General features: G+C 40.3%; 1 protein-coding gene across 1 annotated transcript; it reads left to right on the forward strand.

Moving 5' to 3' along the window:
* Positions 1-1,452: 1,452 nt before the first annotated feature.
* On the forward strand, positions 1,453-26,245 carry CLTA (clathrin light chain A). The gene is made up of 5 exons (XM_083353762.1): positions 1,453-1,888; positions 12,880-12,917; positions 16,502-16,619; positions 19,585-19,696; positions 25,773-26,245. The coding sequence occupies exons 1-5, from the start codon at positions 1,684-1,686 to the stop codon at positions 25,942-25,944; spliced, it is 645 nt and encodes a 214-aa protein (XP_083209888.1). The 5' UTR covers positions 1,453-1,683; the 3' UTR covers positions 25,945-26,245.
* The last annotated feature ends 859 nt before the right edge of the window (positions 26,246-27,104 follow it).

Here is a 27,104-nt window from a genome sequence, read left to right on the forward strand (position 1 = left end):
TTTTGAGTGGCAACAATACAGAAGTGTTTTCTATTTTCTTCTAGGATGTTTTTGACTTTCCAGTCTAGCCTATAGCCCTGGAATTCCCTCATAGTTTCCCATTCAAGAGCTAAAATTATCCAAAGTTGTTCAGCTTCTAAGCCCAGAAACTGCAAATGACGAACTATCACCTGCTTTGATATCCAACTTAAAAGGCAGATGTGTTTTGTTATATATAGATAAAAATATTAATTTGCACTTAAAAAGGAAGCTCTTCCTGCTCTAGGAAGATAAGTTGATAGCTTTAAAAACTATACAAGTGACTGGATTATTCCTGCAGTTACAAATGGATTCAGAACAAATAAATGACACCCAGCACAATCACCTTACCAAAGCAATGTAAAGCAAAAGTTACATTCAGTATATGAATACAAAGGCAACTTTATAATATTCTGACATTATCAAGTTTTGAACTGTATTCTGGAGAACCAGAAAACAATGATCTCTCTATGGACCTTTTCACTAGAATAAACTTTACAAGGAATGTCTCTACAGATTTTGTAGTATTTGAAGTGCCTAAGTCCTGTTGCAAAAAAATAAAAAAATAAAGTTTCTGCTTATCATGAAAAACAAACTGGCCAGATGGACTGCCATTTATTATAGAGCAGTGTGACTTAAGTTTCACAGAAACATGTAAGGTCCACCAGACCCTGATGGGCCAAGTTACCGCTACAGAGGTATTTTATGTAATTTTAGATACCATTAGTTGTAATTTTAAATATTATCTTACTTTACAAACATTTTAGATACATTTTTGTAATTTTAATTGTAGTCACACTTTATATAAATGCAGATTCCATGTAACCCATAGATTCTTTTAGACTTCACAAAGTCTAGCCAGATTGTTTTACAGATGCATTTCAATTTTGTCTTTTTTCCCCCTTTACTATCTCTTTAATACGGATCTGTAAACGTTGCCAGGTAAATTCCTAGCGCTTGTCTGTAATAAACCGACTGGCCAGAGAGAATAAGAAACCTTCTCCTTGTAGCGTACTCGTCTTTCTGTTATATTTGGCAAAGTGACCCCGAAGCCACAAGTGCTTAGTAATTGTAAGTGCTAGTAAGTTGCTGGCACCTGTTTTCAGAGAAAGGCGCGTAAAGGAGCGTTTTCCCTTTTCCAGCGAACTTGGGCGCTCCTCCTTTCATTAAATGTACCTCAGGCCATTCGCGTTAGAAATCCCGTCTTTGCCTCAATACCACCGATAGGTTTAACCTGTCAAACGGGGAGTCCACTTTACGAGGCGAGAGAGAGAGAGAGAGAGGTAAAAACGTCCCGCCCGCGAGGGGACACCTCTTCCCTCTCCTCCTCCGAGCGAATGAGTAGAGAGGTCACGTGTGCGGAATGTCGTCGGAATCCCGCCTTCTGGACACACTAATTGGCTTATGCCTTTCTCTCCCTTCAATTGGTTGGTGGTTTTGGGCCATCACTCTAGGAGCTTTCCGGGGAAGGGCGGAGGAAGGAAAGGAGAAAAAGGGTGCTGACTGCGGGACGATTAGCTGCAGGAAGCCGGAAATAGTGCTTGCTGCCCGTTAAACGGTTGCTTCGTGTGCGGTGGTTGGATTTTTTTTATTTTATTTTTTTGGCCGCCTGTCTCTTTGTCCTTCGGTTGGCTTCCCCCCCCACACACGCGCGCGCATCCGCTCATGGCCGAGTTCGACCTCTTCGCCTCCCCTCAGCCGGTGGCGGGAAACGGGTCCCTGGGGGTTGGCGGCGAAGAAGACCCAGCCGCCGCTTTCCTGGCCCAGCAGGAGAATGAAATCGCGGGCATCGAGAACGACGAGGGCTACAGTATCCTGGAAAACGGCGAGGTGCCCGTCGGGATGCAAGGCCAAGACGCGCTGACCGCAGGTAAGGAAAGAGGCCGCCGAAGGAGAGAGAGGGAGAGAGAGAGAGAGAGAGAGAGCGCGCGCGGGGGGAGGGGGAGGAGAAAAAAAAAGAAGTGGCACGTGCAGGGCGGGCGGGGTGGGGGGGGAGTCGGTCACGTGACAGCCGGCGCGCGTGAACGGTCGGCCTTGGGGATGGGGGCGGGGAAGCCTCGCGGTCGAGCCCTCCGTTGACCCCCGTCGATAGCTGTCCAGTGGGGGAGGGGTTGGCCTAATGGTTAGAGACCCTGCCTTCCCTTCCGCTCTTGCTATGTTCTCGTTAGGCTGACCCGAAGGGAATCGGTGCCGTTACGGTTGTAGGTGAAGACTCTTGTAATAGCGGGTAGCCCCAAACTTGGAAAGCGGTCCGATGGGTCGATGATGATAATAATTTTATTTGTATACCGCCCTTCTCCCGAAGGACTCAGGGCGGTGAACAGGGCAAACATATAAAAATACAAAAGTATTTTGTATTTGTAATTTGTATTTGTATTTGTAAGCCGCCCTGAGCCTTCGGAGAAGGGCGGGATATAAATGGAATTAAAATAAAAATAAAATAAAATTAAAAAAAGAATTAAACGAGATGCCCAAGTTATAACAATAGGTTAAAATACATTTAAAACAACAATAAAATCCAAACCCATCCCCCATCAGGCCAGGCCGGCTTGTTCGAACAAATAAGTCTTCAGACCGCGTCGGAATAATTAATAATAATAATAATAGTAATAGTAATAATAATAATAATAATAATAATAATAATAATAATAATAATAATAATAATAATAATAATAATAAAGTTGGAAGGGACCTTGGAGGTCATCTAGTCCAACCCCCTGCTCAGGCAGGAAACCCTAATACCATTTCGGACAAACGGCTGTCCAAGTCTCTTCTTAAAAACTTAACCTGAAATGTTTGGGAGCTTTTGGGGGGGAAAAAAATACCGCACGTACTTGAGGCACAACGATAACGAGGACCAACACCCCCAAACTGAGCCAGTTCGTGTCCTTTGAAGCTATTGGCAGCCGTAGGCCGACACGCTCCTTGAGGCTCTAGGCGCCTTTTTCTCCTCTGCCTATTAATGAGAGCCTGCATTGGAGAGAGTTTGCTTGCCTGAGGCGGGTTGCCTCGCCCCGTCTAATACGTGGTAGGGAGAATCCAGGCGTCGAATGACAAATTAAAAAAATGAGCCAACGGTAAAGAAAACGGGCCGCGAAACTGAAACTCAAGACTTCCCTTTCTTTTTAAACCTTTCAGTCGTTTTTCTAGTCGGAGGTCTGACTAGAAATCATCGCGCTTCGTCTTTTTCCAACCTTTTTCTTCCTGCCTGCCTCATAATTCACTTTAGATTATTGGGGTGCTCGTCTTCCCGACAACTTTGGTTATATATCAACAACGCCCGGCATTTGTATTTTGTTTCCACATTAACGTTCAAGATGCTGGTCATTACTTATAGTTCCTACTGAGGGCCGAAATAATTATGGGCTTGCTTTCACCGGCATCGACTCATCCTGTTTGAATAGTCCGTGAGGGAATGCTGTGGATTCCTCCACAACACTTCCAAGGGGCAAATGGACCTGAAAAGGGGCCTTTTTCAGTAGCTGGCTGCTTCCTTGGGGAATTTTCTTTCCCCTGAAAACTGTATGCCCGCTACAGTATAGTTCTATCTTTCCACAAAGCAAAAGAGCATAAGGCAATTAAGATTAGCAGTATTGTGTCTAATCCTCATATGCGTGTCAGCCGGGTTCCCTTTTTTATTTAAACTATATAGCTATTGAGTGATTTCTGTTACCGTATTTATTTATTTTTAAAGTATCAGCAACATGGAATCTCTGAACTGGGCAGAATATAATTCTTTATTTAAACATAAAGTCCGTTTAGGAAAAGGTTATGAAACTAGGTCTTCTCAGCTTATATTCTAAGCCGCTTACATGTCTTTTCAAGCTATATATTTAGTAAAAGTACCTTCTCTCTCACTCACCGTTTCTTTCCTTTGGTGGTTCTTTAAACGACCTAAGTCTGAAATTTCTGTTAAACATTAAAGAGACACCATGACCAAACCATTAACTTGGATGTTTTATACTAGATTTATTATAGACTATAGGTTTTGAACAAAAAAGATAGAAAAAAAGAGAAAAGGTTAAAGAGGTGGTTTCTGATCATCTTTATAGCAGTTATAAACTTTTACCATTTCCCCTTTATATTCCCTTCTTCCCATGTTTAATATGTTTTTGTTCATTTTCAGCAAAAAAAAAAGATTTTAATTTTTTTGTAAACTTACTGTTTTGTCCCTAATTAAGACAGGTCAATTCCTCCTATGTGGACACATTTCAACTAAGCACTTCTGATTCTGTAACTTAAAGAAAAATTCTTTCCCTTTTTCCCCCTCTTAAAAATGAATCTTGTTCACCCTATTTTATACTTGATTAGCACAAAATGAATTATAGAAACAGATCTGTTCTCGATCTGTGTGATTCCAGCTTGAGACTACAGATTGTATTTTTGGCTATGATTTGATCCACTATTGTATTTCATTCTAGACTATGGATAACCATTTCATGGTTGTACAACATTATCTTCTGCCAGTGCAGAGAAGTGTTAAGTGTCTTTGGGACTAAAGTACATTCAATGCTAGGAAACTGATGCAATAGCCAAATAAAACCTCTGGTTTAACTCCCCTGTCCCCCTTCTGTTCAATTGTATCTGACTCTTGGAGACTGCCTGGACAAGTCACTAGTTTCCTGGGCATGGTTTTTCAGAAGTGTTATGCCATTGCCTTTTTCCTACAGCTAAGAGGAAGTGACTGGCCAAAGTTAATGCAGCCGGCATTGTGCCGAAGGCAGGACCAGAACTTGTGGTCTCCTGATTTCTACTGTGGTTCCTTAATCACCTAGTTCCTTTCTATTTCAAAATCTCTGCATCATAAAACTAAGACTGTTCCTATGAAGTCTTTTAGGCCTAATATGTGCAATCTTAATGAAATTCCTTAGTGTAAAATCACTACAGGTACAGTACAGGTTCTCTTTGACTTATGACCATAATTGAACCATGAATTATGATAGTTAAGCAGGTCACCACATGATCATACCTGATTTTACAACATTTTTTGTGCTGGTCATTAAATGAATCCATTTTACTCAATGTGCTTTTTCAGCTAGAAACATTGGAAACCAGAAAAGCTGCCAAAAATTGCAGTCACATGACCCTGGGAAGCTGCAATCAGCCAGAAGGATGAACCAGTTGCCAAACGCCCAAAATGTGATGATGTAACCATGGGGAGGTTGGCTATCATAATTTCAAACTCGGATCATAAGTAGCTGGGGTGGTATAACTTCAGATGGTTAGTAAATGACCTCCTGTATCTTGAATTTCTCTAAAATATGGTTTTGTCACCTTTGCGGAGGAAGGTAGAATATTTATTTTATTTATTTATTTAAATTTATATACCGCCCTATTCCCGTAGGACTCAGGGCGGTTTACAGGGAAAATTAAAAGTTAAAATACATCACATACAATTAAAATCGATTAAAACTAAGATTAAATTAATCCCTGAACTTAACTAAAACCCCATTAATTAAATAATTAAAACCCCTCAGTCTGGGCCAGACAGCTCAAAAAACCAAGTTTTCAAGTCCCTACGAAATGAGCGAAGGTCGGGGGCGGTCCTAAGCTCCGTGGGAAGCTGGTTCCAAAGGGTCGGCGCGCCCACAGAGAACGCCCTTCCCCTGGGAATAACCCGCCGGCATTCCTTAACCGGCAGTACCCTAAGAAGGCTCTCCCTGTGGGAGCGCACAGGACGATGGGAAGTTGATGCTGGCAGCAGGTGTTCCCTTAGATAATCCGGACTGAAGCCATTTAGAGCTTTATAGGTCATTACCAGCACCTTGAATCTCACCCAGAGGGCAACCGGAAGCCAATGCAGCTCACAGAGAAGAGGTGTTACACGGGAGTATCGGGAAACTTCCATAACAACTCGCGCAGCTGCATTCTGCACCAGCTGAAGCCTCCGAGTGGTCCTCAAGGGCAGCCCCATGTAGAGAGCGTTGCAGTAGTCTAGCCGGGAGGTCACAAGCACATGGGTGACTGTGCGTAGGGCATCTTGGTCCAGATAGGGCCGCAACTGGCGCACCAGACGAAGCTGGGCAAAAGCCCCCCTGGTCACGGCTCCTATATGATCTTCAAAATTGAGCCGTGAATCCAAGAGGACGCCCAAGTTGCGAGCCCTATAGACGGGGGGGTAACACTTCACCCCCCCATCATTAGTGGTGGAACAACCTGGTTTATCCAAGATGCCGATATGCACAGCCACTCAGTCTTGGCAGGATTGAGTCGAAGCCTGTTTCTCCCCATATCTAGCTACAAGAGACTTCTGATTGCAGTATGTTAAGTTATCCTGATGGTCACTATAAGAAGAATGAGAACAAAAAGTATTAGCTAATGCCAGATTTGACTAGCCATCAGAAGGGCTTTGAGGAGCCATCTTGCTATAGGTACAGTAAAAAAGTAAAGGAGTCCCTGCAGATTTTATTTTGCTAGTTGTTGCTGCCTATAGTGCTCATCTCTATTTCAAGGCTATTGAGCCAACTCTGTCCGAAGACATTTCTGCAGTCATGTGGCCAACATGATGTCACAGAGCACTGCACCTTCCCATCGAAGTGGTACCTATTTATCTACTCGCATTTGCATGCTTTCAAACTGCTAAGTTGGCAAGAGCTGGGGCAAGGACAGGAGCTCACCCTGTCACATGGAGTTCAGGTCTCAAACTTGGGCTGCTGGCTTTCCAGTCAACAAACCCAGCATCTTAACTGCTGAGCCATCACCCTGCCCTGGCTGTAAGGAATGGGAGAAAAAGCAGAAGCGTTCTGTACAAGGATGGATTTTATTTCCTCAACTGCTCTCATATTGTGTTGCGCAATAGCAGTTCAAATTCACAAAAAAATAAAGAGGAACAAGTGGGCTTATAGAAAATAGGAAAAATGCAATCTTGAACACAGTCGGGTATTTGAATAAATTATAATGGCTCATTCTTAATTTGGATTAGTAGAAAAGGAAAGTCGAAGCATACTTCATAAATTCAGTGTTTATTTAATATAAAGTCTTTGGATCAAATGGCCCTGCTGCTCATTTGTTTTTGATAAGAATAATGTAAATCAGCTTGAGTTTTTCCTGGCATTTGCTATATGGCAGAATCCATTACATATTTGCTAATAAATAGTAATTGTTGCAGAATGATTGGCCAAAAGCTTTAGAGATGGGTTTGGTTTCAAATAGATATTTTTGTTTGCTTGTTGGTTTACATACACAGAGTCACTTTCTTGTTGAAAGATAATTTGCACAATTTATGAAATATGCTTTTGTGAAAAAACAGATAGATTGGCTTTATTACAAACAATGTTCAGGTTCTGTGGGATATATATTATGTGGATTTAGAGTTAGGTTTGTTTAGGAAATACTGATCTACATTTTTGAACATAATAAAAATGTGATATATTCATTTAATAGCCCGTTGTGTAATTCTGAGCACAGTACCATTGGTTGCAGTTATGTGACAAATGCAAGGAGACATTACTTTGGGGCTGAGCAGAGCAGCGTACGTGGGGCTATAGCTTGTCTTTGGGATTGGAGCTGGGGGCCTGTGCAGGTAATTACAATCAGTGTTGGGTGAAATGGTGGTCTTAGTTTCTGAGTCCATTCATAGTCTGGTTTCCACCTTGCCAGAGTATGGGGAGATAATTTTTATTTTTTTAGAACTTGAGTGATAGCACGTGTACTGTAAGGAGGAGTTACCGATACTGAAAAAAGAACATACATTTCTAATTTTTGTCATCTTGTTGATTTTAAACCATGTAGAGATGGGTGGGTTTGATTTTATAATCATTAAATTGTCATTCTTAACATCTATATATTTTGCCATGTTCTGCTTTGTTTGGAATGCAATAGGGTGTTCCTGTATTGCAGCATCCTCAGTGTTTTCCTTGGTTAAATATTCAGAGCAAATAAAATAATGGACAGCAAATTAATAGAATAAAAAATGAGAAACCATGTAGATGATGGCTTCTGACATTTTTCCAGATATTAACCATATTTGTGCTCTGGGTCAGGTGATCTGGGGGAAATAGAGCTCAGAATGCTGGAGTTAGTAACATTTTTAAGCCACTGCCTAAATGCCCCTCCCACAACATGCATTAGTGGGCTTTTTCTGGAATTTTTAACTTGGCTCCTCATTTTCAAACCCAGCCTTTCTTTTATTGGATTCTTCCTCCTTACACACATTTTTTTATTCCATTTTATGGCATGCTATCCTACTTGTAGTCAGTCTCAAACCCCTGTATACAATATCTTTCCAACATTCCATTGGTTTGGAAAGAACAGAAGAGCAATGCAAAAATATTTTGGTGGAAAAGTAGTTTGGAAAGATATCATCCCAGTTCATAATTTCTAAAACTTGAGTGTCCCAACAGCCAAAACTTATAAAAATGTTATTACTATTCGATAGAATGGCTAAAAATGTTATTACTATTCGATAGAATGGCGTTCTGTTTTTAAAGACAGTGCTTTGTCTTTAAATTGATTAAATTTCCATACCTAATAAAATGTTTATATCGCCACTTGGAACTAATTAGGTTTCCCCCTGTAATATGATTCTCTTTAAGAAATACTTATCCTTCATTTCCCCATTTCTCTCACAGGTGGTGGTGGAATTAATATTAAATAGTAAATACTATTGTTAGGTATGAGGTTTGGTGAAGGACACAAGTACAGGTTTCTGCTTCATTGTGTAGATAAATTATAACTTATCAGCTTCATGCTCTATTTTCTTTTAATTGCAGATAGTGCTCTCTTATCAGACTATGCCTCTAGAAATGTTTAATAGAATGCAAACGTTAAGTTTTATTTACTATCAGAGCCATTTTTAATGCATACAGTACATAAAACTGTTTAGTATTATAAGAAATAATCCATGAGAAAAGTAGTCATTATGAATTATGAATAAACGGAGGAACAGAGAAAAAAACTCACAGTGAAAGTTACAGTTATGTGTTCAATAATATATCCATTAGCACAATCTAAACACAGAATCTTAAGTTGTTCCAGATACAGTTCTGTTGAATGGAATTTATTTCATATAATAATATTCTAAATTATCCTTTCTGACAATGAAGCTCAATTAAGCATTTATTTAAATAATTACAATTAAAAATATTCCTTTAAATTAACTGTTGACATTTGAATGTGAAATCTGTTTTCCTACCAGGCAACCTGGAAATGTAAAAATGTGATCCAGTTTCGATGTTTCACATCTTTTATTAGTAAAACAAATACACACACACACACACACACACACACACACACAAACACACACTTATTTCTCTTACATGTTGCTGATTTCAGCATCATACAAAAGAATCTGGGATTTGAAAACATGTTTTTGAATTGGTTTCAGGGCCTGATGTGCTCTGTTTCTGTTAACTATTTTCAGCGATAACAGGAAGAAGTTGACCACAGATATCTAATCTTCTGGCAAAGGATGGAATATCCAAGTGTAAAGTTCCTGTTTCTAATTTATATATATATTCCTGAAGGACTCAGGGCGGTTTACAGGGCAGCATAAAATACAATATAAAAGATAATATAAAATTAAAATAAATTAAATTAATTAAGCCCAACAATTAAAACAATATTTAAAAAGCTAAAACCCTTTCAGTCCAGGCCTGATAAATCGAAAAGCCAGGTTTTCAGGTCCCGGCGAAATGAATGCAGATCAGGGGCGGTCCGGAGTTCCACAGGTAAATCATTCCAAAGGGCAGGCGTGCCCACAGAGAATGCCCTCCCTCTGGGGATCACCTGCCGGCACTCCCTAACCAGCGGCACCCTAAGGAGGGCCTCTCTATGGGAGCGCACAGGATGATGGGAAGTTGATGCTGGCAGCAGGTGCTCCCTAAGATAATCCGGACCCATGCCATGTAGGGCTTTATAGGTCATCAGCAGCACCTTGAATCTCACCCGGAGGGCAACTGGAAGCCAATATATACGTGTGTGTGTGTGTGTGTGTGTGTGTGTGTGTGTGTAGGATTTTTCCCCGTCATCTCTAAATATTTAGCCTTTTGATTTGTGTGACTCAAATCTCACAATATTAGTTAATTATTATGGGTAAAATTTAAAATATTAAAATTAACTGATAATCTCAATAAAACTTTAATTCTAAACTGTGGATTGTTGTGAATTTTTGAAATAAGGTAGAATTTTAAAAAACCTAATGAGAAATTAAGTTGCTCTAATATGATAGTAGAGAATGAATCTAATTTTCTACTTACCCTGAAAAATTGTATTAATGGAATTGTAGAATGTGTAAAGATGTCATTATACAAAAAAAACAATATAAAAGAAAATTATCTGTGGTTTCCATAGGGCCTACCCTGCATGAACAGAGCTAACCTTATTGGAGTTTTATATATTTCCCTTCCCATATAGTTCTTGGGAATACATTAAAATGCATCAATGTCATAACTCTTCTATATTGCAGTATTTTTATTTGGCCTTACAGTCTAGCTATGCTGAAGCTGATAGACTTGACCACCTAAGTAAATCCTTTTTGGCAGATAAAGATTTTACATCTTCCCCATTTATATTTAGAATTCTCTAAGCAAAGGTCTGAAATACTTCTTAATAGAAATAGGAGGTTTAGGATTTAGAGCCAAGTGTTCACAATTCTTGATTTCTTGCATAGTTGCAAATTGATTTGAACTTCTTTCCACATAGTTTGTATCAAATAAATAGTTATTTTTCTTACCCTTTTATTTCCTTTGAGCTTGATAAATTTGAACTCATTTGGCACCATGAGACAGACGTATTGTTGTATTTATTTACCTGAGAGAAATAATAGTGTATTTCTTCAGTTTAAAATTAAAATGACAGAGACATCTTTTATTTACAGAGAATATGATAATATAATAATTTTTCTCCCTTCCGTTGCTCTCTCTTCGATATGTGGATTATTTTAATTTGAGAATCATCTCTTCAGTTCCAGCTAGCAAAACAAAATAGACTCAGTGGCTTGTGGCACTGATGATGGACTGCATTGGGTTTATTGTCTGGGCTTCATTTTTACTTCACTCTGGTAGCATAGAAAGCAGATTCAATCAGGATGAAGCAGACTGGGATCTGCCTTATTTTTTCTCTCTAGAAACTCAGAGATTCTTGATAGGAATGTAGTGTGAGATAATCACCCAACAGGATCAAGGAACTGATATTTCTGAACAACTGGCCCAGGCAGACAAATTTAGTCTGTTTGGAAGTAAGGTTTCACAAGAAACCATTTCTAGTATGATCTGAACTTCATATTTCAGCAAGCTGATTTCAGGGGAAGGGGAGCTTTTATAACTTTTGAACCTTCAAGATAAAATGTTTATCGTATCAGTCTTCCTCTTGTAGGTAAACAAAACTAACCATCAGAAGCAACAGTTTGTTCTTCTGGCAACTGATCACAGTTTATTCTTAGAAGACTGGACTTCCAATGAAATTTATATTTAAAACCCTCCTTTCTGTAAATAAATGGAATATTTCTGGGATAGCCACATCTCTTTTGTGTCAACCAATGTAGCTTAAAATCATAGAAGCTGTTGTCACTCAGACTTCTAATACTAAATCATTTATGCTATAAGCCTTTGCCATTGATATATATTTGAGGTCTGTAAATGAAAGTAATGTTTTGAGATTAAAGGTCCTCTCAGCCATATATTGAAAATAACAAGCGATGCACACTGGACCAGCATGGTAGATAAAGCTCCATAATCTTTAATGAAGCAGCCTTTGTCTTCCACTGGATTGATTCAAGCAGATTTTATATACATTTATGCATTCTTGATTATATATACATTTATGCATTCTTTACATTATTGAACACATTTGCATAACTGTCCATTTCACATAGTGACCTTGGGTGGCGTATATAATAAAATACATAACCACTAAAAGCCAATTTAAATTAAGAAAAATAAGATAAAAATAAAACAAAATGACAAGAAAGCATACAAGAGAGTGCATTCAATTAACTATAGATAGCCACCTAGCAGGTTCATTTCTACTGTTGGATCTCCAAGCTAGTTGACAGAATCACTTTTAAGTACTTTCTGGAAGGCCAATCTCACCTCAGGGACTAAACCAGGGGTGTCAAACTGCCAGCCTGTGGGCCGGACACATCACGCGGAAAGCTGCGCCCACCCCATTGCCGGCAATGGCAAAACAGTCCCGATTTGTTGGGCGACGTCAGGTGATGTTGTGAGTTTGACATGTCTGGACTAAACTCTCTGACCGATGGCATCCGCATCATGTCTCTCATGCAGACCTGATGGGATGGGTAGATGTAACTGGGAAGAGGCTGTCCCTCAAATAACCTCCTTCTTACTCTCTTTAGATATAACCAGTCTTATTAGTTCCTTGAGTCTCATAGGAAAGTGGTAATTCTTGGCATTTCATTTTTAATCGGTGTCTTGTATTTATGATTTCTTCCAAAGTAAATGTAGCTTTTAATTTTCCTAATCTAGTAGAATTTATGCTTTACTCTGGTTAGAATCAACTTCCAATCATTGGAATTATTTTTCAGAGAATTGTTTATTTCTTGTGGAATGAATACTAGGGCATTTCAAGTGTTTTGAAGCTATTATAATAGTGACTTTAACAGTTACCTTGAAACTGGTATCTTATAAATATTATGTTAGAAAGGGAAGAGGTAGATTGAAAAAATTGTTCACCAAGTAAACAATTGAAAGAGAAGAACTTTGAAGCGTGAGCTTCTTGTACTCTTTATTCTTAGTTTATATAGTCTTTCAATTTTCTGCTGAGAGGGTGAAGCTAGTTTACAATACAATAACTAAAGCATCATTCTTTAGTTTACTTTCTTACATCCTCTTAAATGCTTCTTCTTTTAAAGAAAGATTCTGTTGCCAAGAAAGTTAACATAGACCATTTCTTCTTTCTCAGAGGCGATTGATGGAGTGACGAATGGTGATATCTACCAGGTAAGTGAAATTCTACTATAAGAATGGTCACGACTGATTGAACCAAACTCTTGACAGTGAGTTTTGTTGCTTGTTCCGGCACTTCGGTGTTAAACCCACATGATGCTGGAGTGGTCAATTGATTTCTAAAATTTAAAAGGCTGGCTAGTGAATATCCTTATAAAAGCAGAAGAGATTCTCTTTCTTTTTTCTGCATCTCAGCAACTCACTCCGTTTGCTTTGAATCTTGGCATAGATACACGAGTAAGAAGTTATGTGAATGTAAGAATTCCTAAAAGCTTCTGTTACTGTTTCCCTGGGATGCAAGGGGTTATGCTAGGACTATGCTGAGAAAAAAAACAGGTTTGGGAGGAGGAGTCAGCCAAAAAGCTGACAAGGCATTTTTATTATCACATGCATATCTGTTTATTGTCAATTTATAAATATACACCTATTCTGTGTTCAGCACCTGCAGCAGATTCTTGTGTATTTATGAACTTGCCTTTCTTTTTGAGCTCTTTGCTATGTTTGTCTCAGAACTGATCATTCCTCAATAATCTAGCTTCACAGCATTCTGTGAGAAAATATATATTGTGCAGTTAAAGCATAACATCAAAAGTATTAGTAATATAAAAAGGATGAATAATTGTGATAGTATGAACCACTAACAAAGTGCCTGTCAAATGGTGAATGTGGTTAGAAAGCAGATCTGTACATAGCTAGTCCTTGACTTATAACCATTCATTTAGCAGCTGTTCAAAGTTACGTGGCGCTGAAAAAAGTGACTTAACGACCATTGCATCCCCATGGTCATATGATCATGATGTGGGCATTTGGCAACCAACTCACATTACGATTGCAGTGTACTGCAGTCACATGTTTGCCATCTGCAATCTTCCCATCGGGTTTCCAGTGATCAAAATCAATAGGAAAAGTGGCAGGAAAGGACACAAGTCACGGTCACATCATGTCCCACTTAACAACTGTACCACTGAACAGTGAATTTTCCGGTCCTTATAGTATTAAGTAAGATGAGGACCACCTGTAATTCAAAGAGCCATACGATGGTACGTATGTTTTTCTTCTGTTCAGTTATGTCCAGTTCTTGGATACTGCCTGGATAAGTCCATGTGAGTTTTTTTGGCAAGATATTTCAGAAGTGGTTTGCCATTGCCTCCTTTCTAAGGCTGGGAAAGAGTAATTGGCTCATATTCACCCATGGCTTTGGGCCTATAGTAAGACTGATACCCTGATACCCTAACCACTACATCAAATTGGCTTCTAAATACAGGGAGTGCAGAATTATTAGGCAAGTTGTATTTTTGAGGATTAATTTTATTATTGAACAACAACCATGTTCTCAATGAACCCAAAAAACTCATTAATATCAAAGCTGAATATTTTTGGAAGTAGTTTTTAGTTTGTTTTTAGTTATAGCTATTTTAGGGGGATATCTGTGTGTGCAGGTGACTATTACTGTGCATAATTATTAGGCAACTTAACAAAAAACAAATGTATACCCATTTCAATTATTTATTTTTACCAGTGAAACCAATATAACATCTCAACATTCACAAATATACATTTCTGACATTCAAAAACATAACAAAAACAAATCAGTGACCAATATAGCCACCTTTCTTTGCAAGGACACTCAAAAGCCTGCCATCCATGGATTCTGTCAGTGTTTTGATCTGTTCACCATCAACATTGCGTGCAGCAGCAACCACAGCCTCCCAGACACTGTTCAGAGAGGTGTACTGTTTTCCCTCCTTGTAAATCTCACATTTGATGATGGACCACAGGTTCTCAATGGGGTTCAGATCAGGTGAACAAGGAGGCCATGTCATTAGATTTCCTGCTTTTATACCCTTTCTTGCCAGCCACGCTGTGGAGTACTTGGACGCGTGTGATGGAGCATTGTCCTGCATGAAAATCATGTTTTTCTTGAAGGATGCAGACTTCTTCCTGTACCACTGCTTGAAGAAGGTGTCTTCCAGAAACTGGCAGTAGGACTGGGAGTTGAGCTTGACTCCATCCTCAACCCGAAAAGGCCCCACAAGCTCATCTTTGATGATACCAGCCCAAACCAGTACTCCACCTCCACCTTGCTGGCGTCTGAGTCGGACTGGAGCTCTCTGCCCTTTACCAATCCAGCCACGGGCCCATCCATCTGGCCCATCAAGACTCACTCTCATTTCATCAGTCCATAAAACCTTAGAAAAATCAGTCTTGAGATATTTCTTGGCCCAGTCTTGACGTTTCAGCTTGTGTGTCTTGTTCAGTGGTGGTCGTCTTTCAGCCTTTCTTACCTTGGCCATGTCTCTTGAGTATTGCACACCTTGTGCTTTTGGGCACTCCAGTGATGTTGCAGCTCTGAAATATGGCCAAACTGGTGGCAAGTGGCATCTTGGCAGCTGCACGCTTGACTTTTCTCAGTTCATGGGCAGTTATTTTGCGCCTTGGTTTCTCCACACGCTTCTTGCGACCCTGTTGACTATTTTGAATGAAACGCTTGATTGTTCGATGATCACGCTTCAGAAGCTTTGCAATTTTAAGAGTGCTGCATCCCTCTGCAAGATATCTCACTATTTTTGACTTTTCTGAGCCTGTCAAGTCCTTCTTTTGACCCATTTTGCCAAAGGAAAGGAAGTTGCCTAATAATTATGCACACCTGATACAGGGTGTTGATGTCATTAGACCACACCCCTTCTCATTACAGAGATGCACATCACCTAATATGCTTAATTGGTAGTAGGCTTTCGAGCCTATACAGCTTGGAGTAAGACAACATGCATAAAGAGGATGATGTGGTCAAAATACTCATTTGCCTAATAATTCTGCACTCCCTGTATTTACCATGAGTACATGATAAATCTTCCAACTCAAATAAACGTACCATTTGTCTTTATTATTTGAAAAGTATATTGAGTGGTATCACCTCATTGAGGGTCAGTGTGATATCAGGGAAGTATAGGAGATGCTTGCCAGTGGTCTTATCTGACAGATAGTTATATCACTCTCTATTTCCTACAGATGACTAGAATTCTTCTATATTTAGCAAAATACTATTATTATGTTGCCCCTTCTCTGTTCAGCAAAAGATGAGATTTTCTTGCTTTTTCATAACTTAGCTGGCAGCTGAAGGATACCTTTTTAAAAAGGCTGAAACCCAGAAACCCTGCTCTCCTCTCCCATTTAATAACAACAACAACAATAAAGTTGGAAGGGACCTTAGAGGTCATCTAGTCCAACCCCCTGCTTAGGTAGAAAATCCTACACCATTTCAGACAAGTGGCTGTCCAATCTCTTCTTAAAGACTTCCAGTGTTGGAGCATTCACAGCTTCTGGAGGCAGGTTGTTCCACTGATTAATTGTTCTAACGGTCAGGAAATTTCTCCTTAGTTCTAGGTTGCTTCCCTCTTTAATGCTTTTAATGCTTCATTTGCCATGGAGGTTATATATTACCAAATCTTCCCAAAAAAACTGTCATTGTTGATCCCTTTGCCTCTTCTTACATTTTCCTAGCAAAGCTAACAATACCTTAGAACTTCATTTTTATTCATGGGTAATTATAAAAATGGCTGCCTCTTTGTCTGGATCAGGAGAGCAATGGTCCTACAGACTGCTATGCTGCTGTATCTCAAGCTGATCGTTTGCAGACAGAACCAGAGAGCATTCGCAAATGGAGAGAAGAGCAGCGGGAGCGCCTAGAAGAGCTTGGTAAGAATCTAAATTTTCGGCAGCACGTAACTGTTAATGGGAACTGTATTTTCAGCCAAGTAAGGACTGCTGGAGCAGCAGTATTGCCAGTTATCCCTGAATTGCAAGCCATAGGCAAGGCATGCTTCGTTTGCTATTGGGGGCCATCTCCCTTGGATGCATCTTGATTCCCTTTTGACTATGTCTTCCTGCCCTTTGGGTAGGGAGGAGAGAATTATTCAGGCACAGAAGATTGGGCAAATATGTTGTTAAAGTATAGAATATATATATAATGACCATTCTTGCCAAATAATCTCAAATGCTAGAAATAATTCATTTGTGTGATTTCCCCCCCCAACATGTATAATGTTTTTCTGTTGATTAGTTTGCATAGCATTCATTGTCCTATGTAGAATATTTAATTTTTGCAAGAACTAGTCATTAATATTTCAAAATGGTCAGATATGGGAGATTCCACTCTATACCCTATAATAAACGTCTCTGCATCTGCAGAGCGGCAGAGATTGAGGACCTGGCTCACATCCTATTTCACTGCTGCCTGTATAAGAGGGTAAGAGACAGGTGCCTTGGCCTATACACTAAACGAATGACCCATTGGGACCCCCATATCAAGATAACTTACCTTACGTGCTGCCAGAATTGGAAAATTACATTTAACACAACACAGTACCTGAGCAAAATGGTTTGACACAGATCGGCATATGTGAGACTGATTGGGATAGATTGTAGGGGTGATGGTGAAATATAATTTTATTATATTTTATCTACATCTTAAATTGCTGTATTTAATTCTAATTTCTTTTTAAAAATGTATTTTATCCCAATTTCATTTTAAATTGTATTTTATTTCTATTTTATCCTAAATTATATTTTAACTAATTTCATTCTAAATTGTTTTACTGCATTTTAATATAATGTGTGTTTGGAATTCTGCACCATGATATGGCCCATGGGCTAATCAATAAAGATGATGATGATGATGATGATTACTGGCTGGCTCCAGGCGGTGATATCTGCTTCCTTGAGTGAGGGTAGTTTCCCCGCCGCCTTGAAGGAGGCGGTGGTGAGACCTCTCCTCAAGAAGCCTGCCTTGGACCCCGCTGTATTAAACAACTTTCGTCCGGTCTCCAACCTTCGCTTTCTTGCGAAGGTTGTTGAGAGCGTGGTGGCGCCTCAGCTCCCTTTGGTCCTGGAGGAAGCTTTCTATCTGGACCCGTACCAATCGGGTTTCAGGCCCGGGCACAGCACGGAGACGGCATTGGTCGCTCTGGTGAATGATCTCTGGAGGGCCCGGGACAGGGGTTGTTCCTCTGTCCTAGTCCTATTAGACCTCTCAGCGGCTTTTGATACCATCGACCATTGGGAGTGGGAGGCACGGTCCTTCAGTGGTTCTCCTACCTCCTGGGACGCTCGCAGTCGGTGTTGGCAGGGGGACAGAGGTCGACCTCGAGGCCTCTCTTTTGCGGAGTTCCTCAGGGGTCGGTCCTCTCGCCTCTCCTGTTCAACATCTATATGAAGCCTCTGGGTGAGATCATTCGTGGTTTTGGAGTTGGGTATCATCAGTATGCTGATGATACCCAGCTTTTCATTTCATTTCGACCCCAAACCATCCCAGTGATGCCCTCGACGTGATGTCCCGTTGCCTGGAGATGGTCCAGGTCTGGATGGGGAGGAACAGGCTTCGGCTCAACCCTGTCCGTGCTGGCATCTCGGGAAACTTAGATCATTCCATCTCTTACTATGGGGGGTGAGTTATTACCCCCCGTAAATACGGCTCACAACTTGGGGGGAGTCCTAGATTCACAGCTTTCTTTAGAAGATCATATAGTAACTGTGACTAGGGGGGCCTTCTCCCAGGTTCGCCTGGTGCGCCAGTTGCGGCCCTATCTAGACCGGGATGCCTTGCGTACAGTCACTCATGTGCTCGTGACCTCTTGGTTAGACTACTGCAATGCGCTCTACATGGGGCTGCCCTTGAGGACCACTTGGAGGCTCCAACTGGTGCAGAATGCAGCCGCGCGAGTTATGTTGGGGGTCTCCCGATACTCCCATGTTACACCTTTGCTCCGTGAGCTGCATTGGCTTCCAGTTGCCTTCCGGGTGAGATTCAAGGTGCTGGTAATGACCTACAAAGCCCTACATGGCATGGGTCCGGAGTACCTTAGGGAGCACCTGCGGCCGGCATCAACTTCCCTCCGCCCAGTGCGCTCCCACAGAGAGGGCCTCCTCAGGGTGCCACCGGTCAGAGAATGCCGACTGGTGGCCCCCAGGGGGAGGGCGTTCTCTGTGGGTGCGCCTGACCTTTGGAACCGTTTACCGGTTGAGCTCCGGATGGCTCCTGACCTTCGCTCCTTCCGACGTGATCTAAAAACCTATTTGTTTGAACAAGCCGGCCTGGTCTGATGGGTTTGGGTTTTAATTATTGTTTTTAAGTAATTTATTTATTGTATTTGGGCACTATGGTTTAATCTGTTTTTAATTTTTGTATTTTTGTATTTTGGTATTTATTGCCCTGTTCACTGCCCTGAGTCCTTCGGGAGAAGGGCGGTATACAAATTAAATTAAATAAATAAATAAAATAAATAAATACTGTTATTAAAAAATTAACAGGAAACTGGGATATGTGACCAACTATTTCATTGTTCTTGCACTGTTATTTCAGATCATGAACTTTGTTGGTGTGGTGGATCTGGTTTCATTTTTTGCTACATTTCAGAAAGGAATTAATATATTTGTACTACTACTTAATCTTGAAATTGATTCTAGTCTTTGTGCTTACTTCCAATAATAGTCATTAACAAAATCTGTGTGGTAAACTGTATAGATTCCATTGATTTTTATCCCCTAGAACTTTTATAATCTCCATGGTTTTAGTTAGTAATAGTTCAGAATCTTAGCTTTATTTCATCCAAAAGACTAGGTATTTATATACAAACCACATGTCTGTGTCAATATTTTTTTAAAGATGCAAACTCTCGAAAGCAAGAAGCAGAATGGAAGGAAAAAGCAATAAAGGAATTGGAGGAGTGGTATGCAAGGCAAGATGAGCAGCTACAGAAAACAAAAGCAAATAACAGGTAATGATACTGTTAATGATCAGCTCCTGGATTTTGTTAATTTTTTATTAATATTCTTTTGCTGACATGATAGCGGCTCTATGCTAATTATAACTGGCAAACAATATCCTTTCTGAGAAATTTTCAGGAATCCATTACTCTTCAGGATAAGGATTTTCTCATTCCCCCTTCCTCCTCTTTTTGCTTTATATGGATGGAGTTATATATAAAATAAGAATTACCATGACTTTGCTAGTGCCATTGAACAACTACTGTACCAATACCTGAAATGGTTCCAGAAAATGTTCAGCAGTCCTCTTGTCTTATTTTTTTCAGTCTCCTTCTTATTCCCTGGAAAGTCAGATATAGTGGTTAAGGCACCAGGCTAGAAACCAAGAGACTTTGTGTTCTAATCCCACCTTAGGCACAAAACTAACTGGGCAATCTTGAGCCGGGCACCCTCCCACAGCTCTAGGAAGGAGGCAATAACAAACTACTCCCAGAATCTTGCCAAGAAAACTGAAGGGACTTATCCAAGCAGTTGCAAGGAATCAACATTGACTCAGCACCACACACAGACGCACACACAAAGATTTGTGTCATCAGACAATGGCACACCAATACAAATAGAAAAGTTTTTTTTAAAAATTAACCATCTTATAAGAAACTCTGGGTGACTCCCAATCTAAAAAATCGAAGTGACCCTACTGTGATCTTATTGGCTTATTGCCAAAACAAGATGACACCTTATTGGCTCTGTAAACACTCATGCTCATTGGTTACAATCAGATGAAGGAAAGCTACCTGATATCAACCTAAGCAAGTTGTGCTCTGCTTTCCTGGTTATTTGGCTATACCTTTTCATAGAATACAGATAATTGAACAAACTTTGTTGCATTAAATTGTTGATTAAAATATCTTTCCATTGATATATAATTTTATGGTACTACTCCCAAAAATGTGGCGTTATTAGCCATCAAACCTCAAATGTACACTTTTCCCAAAAGGTTTCCACAATTTTGGCCACTACTGTATTTTCAGTAATAGAGACAGTCTGATCCTTTTCCCAAAGACTAAATTCCAGTGTGTATGTGTAGTTGTGCATGTTATGGGTGTATAATATATATGTGTGTGTGTGTAGCCAAAATGCTTGCTCTCTAGAGCAGGGCTTTTCAACCTTTTCACCCATTGTACCACTTTTAGGATATGGCAACATCCGAGTACCACCAGTCACCTAGCAAGGTGTCAAAAACTTGACAAAAAAAAAAGAGGAAAAAAGTGATGTAGTCCTCGACTTACAACAGTTTGCTTAGTGACTGTTTGAAGTTACAATGGCACTGAAAAAAGTGTCCCTCAAGCCACAGCTGAGCAAGACGCCTGCCTGCCTGCCCCGTTGTGCTCTTCCTCCTGTCTCATTGTTGAGAGCATTTCTTTTGAGGATTGGCAGCGGGGGTGGGGTGGGTATTTGGTTTTTATTTCCCCCCCCCCTCTGCTGGGTGGTTGCAGCAGGTTTTGGTCACTTCACATGACCCTGGGACAGTGTAACCGTCATAAATATGAATCAGTTGCCAAGCATCTGAATGTAAATCACAAGAACCTGGAGATGCTGCAACATTCCAGCTGATCGGTGCTTCTTCTGGGCTCAACAAAAGTGCCTGGATCAGCGCCGAACTCCAGCTGGAGCCTGGCGTTGATCCTACCACTTCTACTGAGCCCTGACAGCCCTGCAGCTCCAGCCATCTCTCGCTCAAGCTTGTGTGGTGCTGCCACCGGTTCAGCTCATGCCGCTTCCCCGCTACCACTTTTCTAGGATGATCACATATCACCTGCCAGGTGCCAACGTACCACAGGTGGTACCTGTACCACTGGTTGAAAAGCCCTGGTCTAGAGCAGATTTCCCCTTTCTCAACATAAACCATGGCACATTTTAAAAAGCTATTAGTAAGTTAAGTTGCCTTTTATTAGCTGTTGTTTACAACCTAGTTTCACCAATATACCCGTAGTTTGAAATTTTATTGGGCAAAACAATGCCTGAAGACTTACAGAAAGCAATCAGGATTTATTTTTATAAGTTTGATTGTCTGCACAGGACTAACGTATCTTCCTTGAGCTAAGTTGTTTCTTAACTGTGTAGTTTATTTCTTAACACATATTTCTTACATGTTTTTTTTTCTTCACTTAACAATTTCTTAAGTATTTTCTAGGGTCAGATTAATCTGCATGTTAATTATTTGAAATTTAATTCCACTTGGCTATGTTTCCTTTTGCTTATTCTTTTCTCTTTGTCTTCTGTCTGCTTGCCTCTTCTGTGGACTACTTGCCATCTAGGGTGGCAGATGAAGGTTTCTACAAACAACCCTTCGCTGACGTAATCGGTTATGTGTATGTTGCCTAACTACTGCTTATATTCTGATCCATCTGTTTTACTTAACATTTTTAATCTCTTGAGGGTTATTATGATCGAAATACCTCTAAGCAGAGAGACATACCTTATAGAACAAAATAGGAAGAAGACTGACTTTTTTTGGGGGGTGCGGGGTGCAGTAGAGGCAGGAATGGAGAATTACATTTAGTTAAAATAAATGATACTGATAGCATCCAAGAAATGGTCAGTTGGCTCCTGGCCACTCACTGAATAATTTAGATGCTTCTAATCAAAGACTGGTGGAGGTTTCAAATAAAATTGTAAGGAAGAACAATTTTCTAATGTTAAAAGGAAGAGTTCCATAGTTTTGTTGTTGCTTCTTGTTGGGTTTTGAATATAGTACAAAAAGTGTAAAAGTGTTATTAATATGTAGCAAATGCTGGAGATGTCAGATAACTCGTGGTTTGTTTTGAGTTATGCAGTAGAGTGTATGTCTGGAATAATGAACTGTGAAAATATTAAAGTTAATAGCTAATGCTGGAGTAGGTGAAATATAGCGATTGAATAATAAATGGAACTTTTCCAGATCAGCATTTGGTTTCATCAAATTTGTAATAAGCAAACCTGCCTTAAATTTCATTCTGTATTGAAAATTAAACCGCTTAGCATGCAGAGTTGAATTTTGTTGAACTAAATATAGGTGACATTTAAGTAACTGAAAACACTCAGTAGTTTTCTCATAGCTGAGTACATATGTTACCCAAGCATATAAAATAATGAAAGCTACTTCAGCAGCTCCTTTGTAGCAACACTAGATGTAAAACTACTGCAGTGATTAACAAGAAATGGAAATGAATGGGGGAAAAGTAGTTTTGTACAGCTTCCATATATAAAATATAGAATTGGAGGATTCATTCAGAGTAATAAAATATTGCTAGAGGATTTATTTAGCTCTGGAAATTTTAGGTAAAATTTAGCTATGCCACTTTCCTATGTAAAAATAACTTGTTTCAGAAAAAAGCGGGATAACTTTCTGTTTTTCTGTTCATATTCCAGTTCTATACTCTGAAAAGTTTAAATAAAAGGTTCTTCTTATATACTTCTGGATGTTTATTGTGCACAATCAAATGCCTTCTTTCCTCTATGCACATGCTAGAATTCTGATGCTTATGTTCGCCGGTGCTAGTCCAGCTGGACAAAACAGAATACTATTACAGATGTGTTGATAGAATAATTGTCTTTGGAAAAAAGAACCAAGAGAAAGACGTGAGCAATTTGCCACAGACTTTTCCTTCTTCCTGCTTGAAAACCCCATTAGTGGCAAGTTCAGGAGATGAGGAAGTCAGTGTTCCTTATCTCTACAGAGCCAGTTGTAGCTGAATGGAGTGCGTCAGGAATTGAGGAAAAAGAAATGATGATGAAACTGCTGTGGAGCTGGGGCTCTGTGTTCCTCACCATGATTTATATTTATTTTATTTATTTATTAATGGGATTTATATCCCGCCCTATCTCCCGAGGGACTCAGGGCGGCTAGCAACAACAGAACTTAAAGGTCTCTGTACAGTAAATTAAAAATAAAAATTTGAAATAAATTAAAATAAATTAAAGAATAGAGTTAGAGTTGTAAACATAATTAAAATCCCTGTCAGTCTAGGTCAGCCAGGTGGAAAAGGAGAGTTTTGAGGCTGCGGCGAAAGGACTGGAGATCTGGGGCCATCCGAAACTCAGGGGGGAGCTGGTTCCACAGGGCTGGCGCTCCCACAGAGAAGGCCCTCCCCCTGGGGGTCACAAGCCAACATTGTCTAGCCGACGGTACCCTGAGGAGGCCTTCTCTGTGTGAGCGTACTGGGCGATGGGAATTCGTTCCCGGTAGCAGATGGTCCTGCAAGTATCCCGGGCCTAAGCCATGTAGGGCTTTAAAGGTAAGAACCAGCACCTTAAATCTCACCCGGAGGGCAACCGGTAACCAATGCAGCTCACGTAGGAGGGGTGTAATATGGGAGTATCGGAGTATTTCCTTAATTGCCTACAATATTTTCAGATTTGTTGTGTAATCCGGGAGTTTCATGGCATGGCGGTTGAGAAGGCTGATGGGTATTTCATGCCTACCTCTAGTCTGAATTTAGTACTGAAACTTTCCCCCAAATGGGATGGAAGTTTGGCAGATGATCAGTCCTAGAAAAAAAAACAAACCTTGACTTGTGAAATGCTGGACTTACATAGGTGGTGTCTGCCGTTTGATTTTTGCAGTTGAAGTTGAGGCAGAAAGGCTGTTTCCTGTAACTGGTTGGGGGGAGGAGAAGAGTGCCTGTAGCGCAGCTCCTGTAAAATAAATCCTGGAGGCACCTGTTCCTGAGTGTTGATAAGTGCTGCAGAGTGCATGTCTTGGCCAGCTTTACTTGCCATCTGCATTATGCTCATTTTCATTTTCTGTATCTGACTTAAACTCTCCTTTTTGTTTCTCTTCACCTTTAAAGCACAAACATAAACCATCCTTGCTACAGCCTAGAACAGTTAAGTAAACTCTTCACTGCCCCTTGAGTGTCTCGTCCCATGAAATAGCAGTGTTGTAGTGACCCTTGTCATCAGTGGTGTTTGTAAAATGCAACCATACTTGTGATCAGCGCTGAACTTCATAAGTTCATCTCATTGCTTCCCCTCCCCCTCACCCCCCCCCCCGTACTCTGTGGGAGTAGTTTTTTTTTTCCTTTTCCCTTCCCCATAAGTAGGCCTGCTTATTGCATTTGCTTATGTTCAGAGCTCACGGTCTTGCTTCAATTAGTTCCCGAAAATAATTTTTCCTATTTGTGAGCAAGATAGCAGAATGCTAGTATTGAAGGGACAATACTTGTGGTGAGGTCACTAAGCAGAAAATGTGCTCATGAGTGCAGATGAAATGAAGAAGCAGATTTCTCCTTGGCCTTTGCTTCAGTCTTCCTTGCTCCAGCCTTTAGGTCCATAGCATTTTCAACCACGAGGGCTATGACTTCTTTTCTTTCATGCTAATTTCTGTTACCTCTCCGCAGCATTAAAAATAGCATCCCAGTTTCATGCTATAGTTTGTAAAAATTAAAAATAACTGTTAAGAAGGCAGCTGAAATACCAATCTTAGCACACCGTGCCAACGTGATTACTTCCTATTGGTGTCCATAGGATCACTGGAAATGGCCTTATATAGAATCAAACGGTGATCCTTCAAAGTCAGTATCATCAAATCGGACTCCTAATAGCTCTCCTAAGTTTCAGATTGGAATCTTTTTCCTTGCCTTATGTGGAAATGCTCGGGATTGCACCTGGAACCTTCTGCATGGATTACACATGCTCTGCCATTGTATTGTGGATCTTCTGATTTATACTGTATGCAGAGTTCAGTATACGGGTAATGAGATTGTGTGCTGATTGTCAAGTTTGCACATTACACACTCAGGTTATGCATCTGTAGAGTTGATTTTTGATAAACCCCACTTGCCTCAACCTTGTACACTCTATAAGGTTGAGATTACCTTTCTCTGTTAAACCAAGCACATATACTCCGACCTTTGACATAGCACCTCTCAGTTCACATGGGTCTCATTGCCCCTTCCATAGTTTGAAAGCCTGAAAGGAGGATTGGAAAATTACCTTACTTTGGGTGATGGGGATGATGACTTTACAAATAATTGGGAAGCAACTCACGGGAAAATGGGTGGGAGACCTATTTCATTGAAATGAAACGTGTTGCGTTACTTCTAGGGCAGCTGAAGAAGTCTTTGTGAACGATGTTGACGACTCGTCTCCTGGCACCGAGTGGGAACGTGTGGCTCGACTCTGTGACTTTAACCCCAAGTCGAGCAAGCAGGCGAAAGATGTGTCCCGCATGCGCTCAGTGCTGATTTCGCTCAAGCAGGCCCCGCTGGTTCGCTGAAGGGAAAGCAACACCCTACACTACAAATGCAATATCTTAACTTTACTCAGAGAAGCTGTGTTTGCAGTAATTGGATTAATTATGTTTAAACGTTTTTTGTTTGTTTGTTTTTTTGTTTTTGGACCAAACCTCACAATGTATTTAGAGTTTGATCATTGTTCTGTGATTGCATGTTCCTCCTCTCTCTCCTCCTGGCGTCCAAACTGGGAGAAAACTTCCAGAACTGTAGTCTCTATGCCGCTCTTACGCATTGAGATTTGACTTTCAAATATACTGATATTAAAGGTCTGTTTAAATTGCACTGTTGTGTGGGAATATTAAAATGCTGAAGGATTCTGTTGTGCTAGCTATGAATACTTGGGAATATAATGGCTGAAAATTGTATTTTCAAAAAAATGCATTCAAAATGACTTGTTTTCGCAGTTATCCCTTGACACTACCTTGCACTATAGTATAAACATTAGTTTATACTAATAAACCACAGCTGGAATATTTATTTAACTATTTATCCACAAGATTTAAATGGCCACGTGTTTCATATAATAACCTGAGGCAGTTCACCATTCATTTATTCATCAAATTTATAAAGCTGTCCATGTCACAAAAAAGCAGTTCTGGTCAGCATATAATAAAATGACGACACACAAACTATTATCCCGGAAAAATTAAAAAATCACAAAGACCAGTAGATGCCGACCAGCATGGAGCCTCCTCAGTACTTTGCTGATATCCTGGGGTTCCCAGGCCTAATGGCATAACCAGGTTTTGAGGGACTTTTGGAAAATCAACAGGGATGAAACCAACCTCACTTGGATATGGGATCTGTAGCATGCCTCCTGCTAGATCTGATGGGATGAGCAGATGTAACCGAGAAGAGGCAGTCCCTGAAATAACCCATCCCCATCCCATGAAGTTATTTAAAGGTCAAAAACAGTATGTTGAATTGAACCCTTTAAAACCCATTTTAAAAAACAGTTCGAAACAAATGTACCCTCTCCCCAAGTGCCAGACCAATCTTCCTCGCAGTTCAACGCCCATTCTAGCCCAGTTCTTAGGGGAGGAACCAGATCTTTGCAGCCCTCAGGAACGGATCCCTGGGGCGGGAGGCTCTTCACAAACTCTGGCAGCCATCGAGAAGGTGCACCTCTGAGGTCCCACCA

This window comes from Vipera ursinii (assembly GCF_947247035.1).
Source record: "Vipera ursinii genome assembly, chromosome: 2".
NCBI classification, from domain to species: Eukaryota; Metazoa; Chordata; class Lepidosauria; order Squamata; family Viperidae; genus Vipera; species Vipera ursinii.